Raw genomic sequence first — 11,154 nt, 5'->3', positions numbered from 1 at the left:
CAGCAGAACTTTACATTTACGCTTTTTGAAATTCATTTTGTTAGTTTGGGCCCATCACTCCAAGCTGTTGGTTATCTCGAATCCTAATTACCGTATTTTTTGCTCTATAAGACGCACCAGACCACAAGACGCACCTAGTTTTGGGAGGAGGAAAACAAGAAAAAAAATATTCTGAATCTCAGAAGCCAGAACAGCAAGCGGGATCGCTGCGCAGTGAAAGCAGCAATCCCTCTTGCTGTTCTGGCTTCTGTGATAGCTGCGCAGCCTGCATTCGCTCCATAAGATGCACACACATTTCCCCTTACTTTTTAGGAGGGAAAAAGTGAGTCTTATAGAGCAAAAAATATGGTATGTCTTTAGTGCATTAGCTACTCTTCCCAGTTTGGTGTCATCTGCAAATTTGATGACCGTCTCCTCAATTCCTTCACTCGTCGTTTATAAAGACGTTGAATAACAATGGGCCCAGGACAGAACCCTGCCAAACCCCACAGAATCACAGATTTGTGGGGTTGGAAGGGACCACAAGGTAATTAGTCCAGCCCTTGCAATGCAGGAATTTCACCTAACATGAGACTCACACCCATGACCTTTGTCCCTTTTTTTCAGGATGATGAGGAACCATTAATGAGCACTCTTTGAGTTCAGTCAGTCAACCAGTAACAAATCCACCTAACAGTTACCTCGTTCAACACACATTTTACCACCCCTCCATAAATATCATGGCAGACTTTGTCAAAAGCATCGCTGAAATCCAGATACAGTTGTACCTCGGGTTAAGTACTTAATTCGTTCCAGAGGTCCGTTCTTAACCTGGAACTGTTCTTAACCTGAAGCACCACTTTGGCTAATGGGGCCTCCCGCTGCCGCCAGAGTACGATTTCTGTTCTCATTGTGAAGAAAGGCTGCTCTACACCTAGACTAGCCAGATGTTGCAACTCTCATCAGCCCCAGTTAGCATGGCCAGTGATCAGGGATGATGAGAACAGAGGAGCCCAACAACATCTGGATGGCTTCAGGTTGGCAAAGGCAGTTCTACGCTGGCTGGCAGTGGGGTTTTTTAGTGTTTCAGACAGGGCTTTCCCCAGCCCTCTCTGGGTATTTGCCCATATAACTTGATACTGTCTTCCCCACTGGACCCTCTACTGAGACTTGATCCAGCAGCACTACCACCACATGAAAGTTTGATAAAAACAATTTAAGAAGGTGCAGCATATCCAAGCATGGAGATGTAGTGAAGAGAACAGCTTCAGTCTTTGTTTTTATTTATTTATTTTTTTAAAAAAATTATATATCGCTGTATCATAAAAATATAACACAGTGGTTTACAACAATACGAAAACACAAAACCAGACAGTAAAATCATAGACAGTTAAAAGCAAAAGCAAAAACCAAGAAACGAATGGCCACATGGGAGAAGTTGTGGAATGTGGACATGCTTACAACATGTTATACACTGAAGGAAAATTACATGAAAATGATGTACAGGTGGTATTTAACTCCTACTAGATTGGCAAAAATGTATAAATCAAAACCAAATACATGCTGGAAATGTAAAGAAAAAGAAGGTAATTTCTACCATATGTGATGGTGTTGTAAAAGGGTAAAAGTTTTCTGGGAAGTGATTTATAACAAATTAAATAAGATGTTTAAGATCGTTTAACAAAAAACAGACGCTTTTCTTTTAGGAATTGGAGGTAGTAAGATACCAAAAGATCTTTAAAAAAATTGTTTATGTATGATGCAACTGCAGCCAGAATGGTTTTTGCCCAGAGATGGAAAGAAGATGTAGTACCAGCTAAGGAAGAGTGGCTAATAAAATTAATGGATTATGCCAAAATGGCAAAATTAACAGGTGTAATAAGAAACCAAGAAGAACAAGAAATTATTAAAGTTTGGGGAAAATTTGTGGAATATTTGAAATATTCATGTGCTCATTAGCAGGACGAAGGTAAAACTAGCAGTTAAAACAGATTATTATGAGAAACTAAGGAATAACAAAGACGGAGTCATATGGAAAATACAGTACGAAAATTAAAATTTAAAAGAAACCATAAAAGGGGGAAAGTCAAATATATGCATATGTGATTTGTGTTTTTGTTATTTGCATGTTTGTAATGTTTTTTGAAAAATCGAAATAAATTTTATATATATATATAAAAGAAATAAGAAACGGAACCAGCAGACCATTGCGATGCTGTACTCTTATTTGCCTGCATAGGCCTGGCGAAACAAGAAGTAATGAGAGCAGTTTAAGATTTGGCTGATAAAAGGGCGCAGCCTCCCCTCTCCCCAAGTCTCGCCCCTTCATCCTCTAAGGCCGCAGCGGAGGGCGCCTCCTTGCACGCTACTCTTTAGCAATGCCCAGCACATGACTCTCTCCTGCCCCTCCAGTCCATGTGATCCAGTCTCCGTTTTCCCTTTGCTCCAGAGCAGGGTGGCGAGTGGACAGCGAGTCTGTCCAGCAGCCTGTTTGTAGCAAAGCATGGAGTCGGCAAGCGGCTCAGCACTCCGGAGCGTGGCCACTTGAGCCTGGGATGCGCGGGGCGTCGGGGGCAAGCTTGACCAGGACCCATCCTTGAGGCTACCTTCGCCTGGGGACCACAAGGCGCTCGCCGGCCAGCCGGCCATGGACTCCCGGCTGTTCCTGCTGCTGCTGCTGCCCATCTCCCTCTCCCTTTGGTTTTGCGGTAAGTAGCTCTTGAGCCGGCGTCTCTTCCCCACTTTCACGGGACTGGCTCCGATTTTTTGCGCCTTCCGCTGAGTGCCGAATTCAGGAGCCGCTTTAAGCCTCCGTGCAGAGAGCTCATCTTCAAGAGCACGTGCGCGGGCTATTTTGAAGCTGCAGAAGGCGTAAAACAAACAGACAAACAAAAGTAAGCAAACCCAACACTGTAATAATGTTTACCCTTTGCTGTGGATGTGGAAGCAAGAGTTCGGCCACTTTATTCTTTTGCAAAGCTTTGTGTCTTGTAGATGCTGGTAGGTGGGGACAACGCTGTGAGGAAGAGCAGGGCGAGGAAGTTCCCTAGGTGGGCGTCAGCCGCAGGTGGCTTCCCGCAACAAAAGGCCCCGATTCTTGGCTTTCTAAGAGGTGGTTCCCGTGAGGAATCTCTGTGTGCGATCGCGCCCACTTTTGCGAGGGAATTTATGCCCTCCTTTGCTTATAGTTTAGAGCGGGTGGCCAGAGAGAGAGAGGGTTGAGAACAGACCCAACTTCTTGGACTCCCTTGGAGAGTTGCAAGGTCATCTCAGAAATTTATCCCGTTTTTCAGAAGGGGGGGGGGGGCGGGAACGCGCTCCTTTTCTTTGTCTGCCTCCCGGGGAGGCGGGTTAGGAGGCAAAGAGGAGCTACATCAGAATAGGGAAAGTCCGTGTTTGTTCAGAGGACCTTCTCCTCACCCTCGCTCTCCAATTTGAGGCTCCCAGCCTGGGCCGGGCTGCCCTTTTCTCAGTCCTGACCATCGCAGGAGCCGAAAGGAAAACGTTTGCACCCAGTAATTCCCCTCTTTTTCTCCTGGACCGACTTCTTTGTCTGGCTCCTGGCATTCCGTTGGTTCCTGGGACGCAACCGGGCTGCTTTTGTGTCCAGTAACCATGGCTACAGAGAGAGCGTGTGAAGTAACGATGGGGGCTTTTGTGTGGCTGCGGAGAGCAGGCCCCATGGCGCGCGGGGCTGCTCCTCGATGAGCCAGAGTGCGGTCGTGGGGCGATCTTTCTTTGGGACAACAGCTTGGAGGAGGCTGTTCTTCCTTATCCTTTCTTGGTTTTTAGAGAGATCGCAAGGGCGGGCATCCCACTTCAAAGCTGCTATCTGGCATTCAGGGAGCCCTGCTAACTGTACAAATCTCCAGACCCAGCCAACTAGCAGAGGGGGCTCTGCCAGCATGTCTTACTGCTTGAAATTGTTCGTTCTTCCTTGAGAGGGAGAATTCCAAACCTTTCAACGACCCTGTAATTACATGTAGGCATTTGGCACAGCCCCCATTTCACAGAGCAGGAAAACTGAGACACCTGCAGGCCAAGTGAAAGGCTCATAGCTGCAGTGGGTCCAGGACCCGCTCTGGGCAATTGTAATATTGCAGGTCTAATATTTCTACCCTAGTGAAAATGGAATGTATGAGCTGATTGATCTGCTCAAGCCAATACCTAAGGCCTGCCTCCTGCAACCATGGGTGAATATCAGGCACATGGCCTTTTCAGTAGTGGCTCCACAGCTGTAGAAATCCCTCCCAGCAGGTCCTTTCTCATCCTATCTTTAAATGGGCTGTAAAGACATTTCTACTTAAGCTTTTTTTTAATTAAAAAAAATGTTTTGCCTGCCTTGTGATATTTCTGTTACTGTGAAGTTTGATTAGAACAGCTATGTTATCAATTTGTTTTAAATGATTTGTGGCCTTTAAAAAGTAGTTGTGTGTGTGTAGAGCAGCAGTTCACAAATGATATGAAATAAATTATTATTAATTACATTTGTATCCCACCTTTTCTTTAAGGAGCTGAAGGTGGCTTACATAGTTCCCCTCCACTTTTTATCCTCACAACAACCCTGTTGAGGTAGGTTGGGCTTGAGAGTAAGTGGTCACCCTGTGAGTTTAATGGCTGAGTGGGGATTTGAACCCCGATCTCTCAGAGCACACCCAACACTCTAGCTGCTACTCCATACGGTGCGTTACTTGCCAATGCCAGCCAGCCTTGTTCAGTTAGCACGCCTGGTTTGAAGTTGGCCTAAGCATGCTTCCATTGGGAGTGGGGGTTGGTGTGTGTGGGAAAGTGTTCTGATGTGTTGGTGTAGTAGCAGGTCTCACCCTTGTGAGCTGCAGGGCAAAACCCCTATGCAATGACGTTAGAGCCCATCTCTTCCACTGGGTGCCTACCCCTGCCTATGGTGCCACTGAGGCAAATCTCAAATCTCCCACTTTTGAGTAGCAGATGCCTGGAAGTTTTTCAGATAGCCCCATCAGCATACCACTTGTGGGGAGGGAATGCTCTTGAGGATCATGGGGCAGAGTTCACAGGGCAGAAGGGGGCACTGAGGCTGGATCCAGACACACCAGAGAAGCGTTTCAGTTAAACACGTTGTAAACTTTGTATGAGAAATCTGGTTGGCATAAACAGAACTCCACAGCGCCCTCTGTGTCACAACAGATATAGAGTGCTTTTTCTTTGCCAATATGGCTGAGTCCTGAGTCACAGGCAGTATTGCACTATTTAGTTTGCTCTTGACCGTGCACTTGAGTGGGGGACTGGGAATCTGTGCCTTTTCCATTCAACCTAGAATGGAGGAGGAGGAGGAGGAGAAGAATCCTGCTTCGTATTGAGGCTTGAGGCAAATCTGGCTCTGTCTGTCCTGGTGTCATGTAGACACCTGGAGTGCAGCTCAGACGTGCCCCAGCCATAGTGTTCCTTCCTCCTCTCTTAAGTGGCTGATTTGCCTGCCTTAGCTGCTGGCGTATTTAGATTGGATTTGGAATTAAGGCTTGAGAGCCAGCGTGCCTCACCAGAACACACAAGAACTCCCCCCCCCCCCCGCCTTGATCCCATTTCCCTGTTTGATATGTAGCAGCAGCAGCAGCAAGATCAGAGGAGGTGGGAAGCATGAAGGTCACCCTTGAGGAGTGTTTACAAAGGGGGTATTCTGCTGGGTGAGTGGGGCTACAATGGGAAGTGGCAGATCAAAGAGCTTCAGGGGCAGAGTAGGCAAGACAACCATAAAACCAGCATGGATTTATGGGCCTTGTAGGGCCCCCTCCTCGAAACCTGATAATAGGAGCAGTTTCATCTCAGAGGCTGTATGAAAATGGTAGGTGGATAATAAGATGCACACCTGGCCGGTCTTCTATTCAGGGGACATCTGCTTCAAGCTGCACTTAAGGGCACTGTGAATATTTAATGCATACATTTTGGCACCGGCAGCCCCTGCAGAGGCAGAAAAAGAGCCTGAAATAGGCAGCTGTGTCTGCAGGTGCTTCCGGGCAAGAGGGTTTTTCAGGTGGGGTGGGGGTGAAGTCAACCATTTGTCAGGTGAGCAATTCAGATGTACCCCTAACACCTGCAAACCACGTCAGGGACACTTCGTAGTCCATGCAAGTTCTATACGTGGCTGAGTCGTTGAGTTCACATGTGCAAACAAACATAGGCTGTCTTGCACCTCTCAATTCTATCTTTCCTGTCACAATGCTTCTGCCTTATCAGTGAGTCACACAACTGGAGAAGAGTGCACATTTTTAAAGAGAAACGCAAGCACTAACGCCAATCTCCTCCTCCACACTGAAGGGGAACTTTACCATTTGGTATTGGTTTCACTAACCTGACATGTACAGTGGTACCTCAGGTTACAGACGCTTCAGGTTACAGACTCTGCTAACCTAGAAATAGTACCTCGGGTTAAGAACTTTTCTTCAGGATGAGAACAGAAATCACACAGCGGCAGCGGGAGGCCCCATTAGCTAAAGTGGTGCTTCAGGTTAAGAACAGTTTCAGGTTAAGAACGGACCTCCGGAACGAATTAAGTTCTTAACCCGAGGTACCACTGTAGTTCTGAGCAATTACCAAAGTATGTATCCTACACAGTGGTACCTCGGGTTACATACGCTTCAGGTTACAGACTCCGCTAACCCAGAAATAGTACCTCGGGTTAAGAACTTTGCTTCAGAATGAGAACAGAAATTGCGCGGTGGCGGTAGCGCAGCAGCAGCGGGAGGCCCCATTAGCTAAAGTGGTGCTTCAGGTTAAGAACAGTTTCAGATTAAGAACGGACCTCGGGAATGAATTAAGTTCTTAACCCGAGGTACCACTGTAGTTGGGAGCAATCACCAAAGTATGTATCATATACCGTACCCACCATTGCCACCTGTTTTAATGTACCCCCACTCCTGATTCCAGTGAGATTTTCACTGCTTTTTTGTGGTTATGACCCGTGGCTTGCTTGAGGAACCAAACAGACATTGTGTCTTCCTGGAACATCCCCAACTCAAAAGCCATGCGTCTCCTCATAAGTGTGGAGCAAACATGTGGCCGCTCCTCAGTGATGGATAGTTTGCATTCACTGCTCTTGTTCTAGGACTAAGCCCTGGAATTGCATTGATACCCTGATTCAAATAGAATCCTAGAAAATAAAATTAAACATATTGTGCTGCATGCCTGGGACAGGAAAGGGGAGGAAGGTCTGTCTGTCTGTATTTAGAAAGTTTCTTACCTGTCCTTCATCAGAAGGTTAGAGGGTGGGTTACAATTGTACAGTGTGCAGTTATAAAAACAGTTAAAACCAAATGGAACAGAACAGTAGAAATTCTGTAAAAGAGGCAGGTCCCATAAAACAAAATAGAAACCTTCTGTCAACGGCCAGGTAAAGAGATGCATCTTGAGCATACAGCAAAACCTAAACAACACACTTCTGTGGGGAGGGAGTTCCCCAGTTATGAACTTTGATGAACATGTCTCTTTCCCTGACCATTTGGGTCTGAAATGAAGGAATGTGATAGAACATGCCTCCTCCTCCTCCCTGATCCAGTTTTAAGTCACTTCCTCACTCTGCCCTGGCACCTGTTCTTGAGTGCGGATGACACCAAGAGAGGGATAGAAAAGGGCTAAGCATGCCAACTGCCCGGGGTGATTCCAGGTGAAGCAGGTCAAGGAAGCACCTTGTCCTCCTGCAAATGAAGTCACTCTCACTGATTGCACAGATGCCAAAATCCATACACTCTTCCGCAGAAGCGCTTCCCCCCTCCTGTCCACTCATCCTTTGCCTGAGGAAATTTTTATTACTAATTATTTATTAGCTTTATTTACTTATTATGTATGTAAAAGTGAACATAAAACAGACCAACAAAGGCAGAACGTAGAGGCTCAAGTCATTGCTTAGGTTGGCTTACAAGCAATATCAAGGAGTGGTATTCTCTTTTAATATTTGTTTTTCTTCCCTGCCCTGAATCTGCCTGCATCACTTCTGTACATTTAATGTCACCGGGGCACTGAAAGGCTGTTATGCTTCAAGACTGATGTCCAAGACTATACACAAGTCCATTGCAATCTGCTCTCACACTCTCCCGTGGTCCTTATTACCCCTTGGTGAAGCACCAGTGTGTGAAATGACTGGTGCTGAGGTTGTTAAACTGATGCAAGGTGCTTGGGGGTGGGGGGTGGGGAGCTGTATCTGAGCTGTTCAGCTCCTGGTCCCCTTCCTTCCTTCCTTCCTTCCTTCCTTCCTTCCTTCCTGGGAGTCATCCAGAGAAAATGCCCTTCTGCTAATCTCTTCTGCTGACCAGGAGAGGAGGAGGGCAGCAGAGGTCACCCAGGATTTACTAATATAAGCACATGCCTTTCAATTGCCATGGAAACATAACTCTTTCCATCGCACCTTCAAAGTTGCCCTCTGAGTTGTTGTTTAACTCTTGTGTCTTCTGGAGACCAAGGTGCCCCTCCCTGCCTTTTATGCTGATGACACTAAAGGCTGAGTGTTTGGCAAGTCAGCAAGCACCTGAGGCCAGCTGCCTGCCAAGGATTTGTCCTTTTCAAACCAGTGCTAAAACCAAACCAAATTCTGCATTTATATATGTACTCATGCAAAGAATGTCGTACACAGGCCTGGCTCTATCATTAGGCAGAGTGAGGCAACTGCCTCAGGTGGCAAATGAGAAGGGACATGGAGCAGCAGTGAGGTGCTGAAAGCAGAGCTTCATGTGCCCTGCAGCCTGCTCTTGCTAAGCTAGCCTGTTGCCCTCAATTTGCAGCGGACCATGGCAACATACGAAGAGCCCTGCTGGATCAGACACACTGTTCTCAAAGTGTCCAGACAGATGTTCATGGGAAACTTTCATTTGGGACCTGAGTGTAGCAGCACTCCTCCCACTTGTGATTTCCAGTAACTGGTATACGAGGCCTACTCCCTCTCACAATGGAGGGAGAATATAGCCATTGTGACTAGCAGCCACTGATGGCCTTATTCTCCATGAATTTATCTATGCTTCATGTAAAGCCATTCGTGTTGGTGGCCACCACTGCCTCACCCCATGGTTCAAAGACAGGCTGTACGAAGAAGGTCTTCCTTTCGCCTGTCACATTTCCAGCTTTGAAGTAAGATTGAGCTGCCAGTTGAGTTGGCTTCTATATGTGGAATGGAAGCAGGTGGGTGGGTGGGTGGGGGAGATGCCATTTTGTTATTTGCCTCAGGTAGCAAAAAGTATTGGGTCAGCCCTGAATTTTGAACCCCAGATCCAGGACTTGGCTTGAACCAGGATTCATCAGAGCTGGCCCCATTATGAAGTGACAAGAAAAATGAGATACAGTGGACGCTCGGGTTGCGAACATGATCCATGCAGGATGCACGTTCGCAACCCGCAGCGGCACGTCTGCGCATGTGCGGTTGTGATTCAGCGCTCCTGTGCATGCACAAAGTGCAATTTAGCTCTTCTGCGCATGCGCGACCCCCAAAACCTGGAAGAAACCCGTTCTGGTACTTCCGGGTTTCGGTGGGTCTGTAACCTGAAAAAATGCAACCTGAAGCGTCTGTAACCCGAGGTATGACTGTATTGATAAATTAGGTTTACTTGTATGCTGCTTTTTCACAATGAGCTGTGCCCACAGTGGCTTACAGCAAACATACAAAGCATCAAAATTCACTAAATTTCAATAAACTCAAAAATGACGAAAAACAACAATTTAACAAACGCAGAATAAATTCAGTATTACCAAAAAAAAAAAAAAAAAAAAAGGGAAAGGAAAGGAGGAATCTAGGTTTAAGTACATACAGAAGCATAGTAAGAGTTAACTGGCAATAATGTTTCTGGTACTGGTCTTGCTGTGCTCCAAAGAGCCTGTCTTAAATGCAGTTCGGACGGGAGAGGTCCTCTCAACAGGCTAGATTACATACTGCTGACTCACGTAGCTTACTCCAAAGGAGGCTGGCTGTGGCAAAAGGCAAATGTTGGGGCAGGCAAAGGTGGTCCTTCTCTTCCATCAGAGTGAGGGCAGTTAGAGGAGTCCATAGAAGGGAGGGGGGAGAAATTTGATTCAGTTTACTCTTATAGGGAAACCTGATCTAATTTGTGCTTTCTGAAACAATGCACAAGGTGAAACACAGCTACCCTTCAAAATTCACACTTCTCCAAACACTGCAGTTTCCAGCCAAGTTGTAAAACACACCTACACCCATATGCTAGAGTAATGTGTGCCTAAAAGTACATAAACTAAGTAAAATCACATTCTAAAATGCATTATATTAGGCTAAATTACATACAAATATGTATTGGACGCAGGTGGTGCTGTGGGTTAAACCACAGAGCCTAGGACTTGCCGATTGGAAGGTCGGCGGTTCGAATCCCTGCGACCGGGTGAGCGCCTGTTGCTCGGTCCCTGCTCCTGCCAACCTAGCAGTTTGAAAGCACATCAAAGTGCAAGTAGATAAATAGGTACCGCTCTGGCGGGAAGGTAAACGGCGTTTCTGTGCACTGCTCTGGTTTCGACAGAAGCGGCTTAGTCATGCTGGTCACATGACCTGGAAGCTGTACGTCAGCTCCCTCGGCCAATAAAGCGAGATGAGCGGTGCAACTCCAGAGTCGGCCACGACTGGACCTAACAGTCAGGGGTCCCTTTACCTTTATGTATTTATTAGGAGAAAGTAGCACTAAAATGCTGGTGAATTTTCATTTGTGGTTGTTTGTTTTTTTAAAAAAATCACAAATAGATGTGGAGAACTAAAACTGAGAGATTTGCTCATCCCTATTCTACAGGCACCTCTGAATGGCTACCTGGAGGTCTGAGGTCATCATGCCTACCATGTGGTCCCTGAGAGACTGTGCAGCAAATAAGCCATTTAAGGTTTTATTTCTTTTAATAGTGCTGCATCAACAGAGCATTGGGGAAACAATGGCTGTGAAAGGGCATGAAAGCATGATGCTCCCTTCAAAGAAACTTGTTTTCTCTCTCCCACCACTGTGGCATCTTTGACACTGAAAATCAAACCTCTTAGAAATCTGGCGTAGAGCTAGCTGAAAGGGTTTCCGTGTGAAGCTTGGCATTCCTGAATTTTGTCTAGCAGCAATGCCAAAAAGTGTGCTTGTATTCACTTTTCTCAGTGAAATAGTATTGTTGTCCCCCACAACCCCTGCTGCACCTGGGGGTGGAAGAAGAATCGTGTGGAGTGGTAGGACTTGACATCTT

At 46.4% G+C, this 11,154-nt stretch overlaps 1 protein-coding gene across 1 annotated transcript in view; it reads left to right on the top strand.

Moving 5' to 3' along the window:
- Nucleotides 1–1,330: 1,330 nt before the first annotated feature.
- CRB2 (crumbs cell polarity complex component 2) overlaps nt 1,331–11,154 on the top strand; it is a 63,594-nt gene continuing 53,770 nt past the window's right edge. The window contains exon 1 of the mRNA XM_080990790.1: nt 1,331–2,687. Within this exon, the coding sequence (XP_080846916.1) occupies nt 2,627–2,687 (61 nt within the window). The 5' untranslated portion in view covers nt 1,331–2,626. The remainder of the gene's footprint in view (nt 2,688–11,154) is intronic.

The sequence above is a fragment of the Podarcis pityusensis genome (assembly GCF_964106645.2).
Source record: "Podarcis pityusensis genome assembly, chromosome: Z".
Taxonomy (NCBI): domain Eukaryota; kingdom Metazoa; phylum Chordata; class Lepidosauria; order Squamata; family Lacertidae; genus Podarcis; species Podarcis pityusensis.
This window is presented reverse-complemented; position numbering and strand designations above follow the sequence as displayed.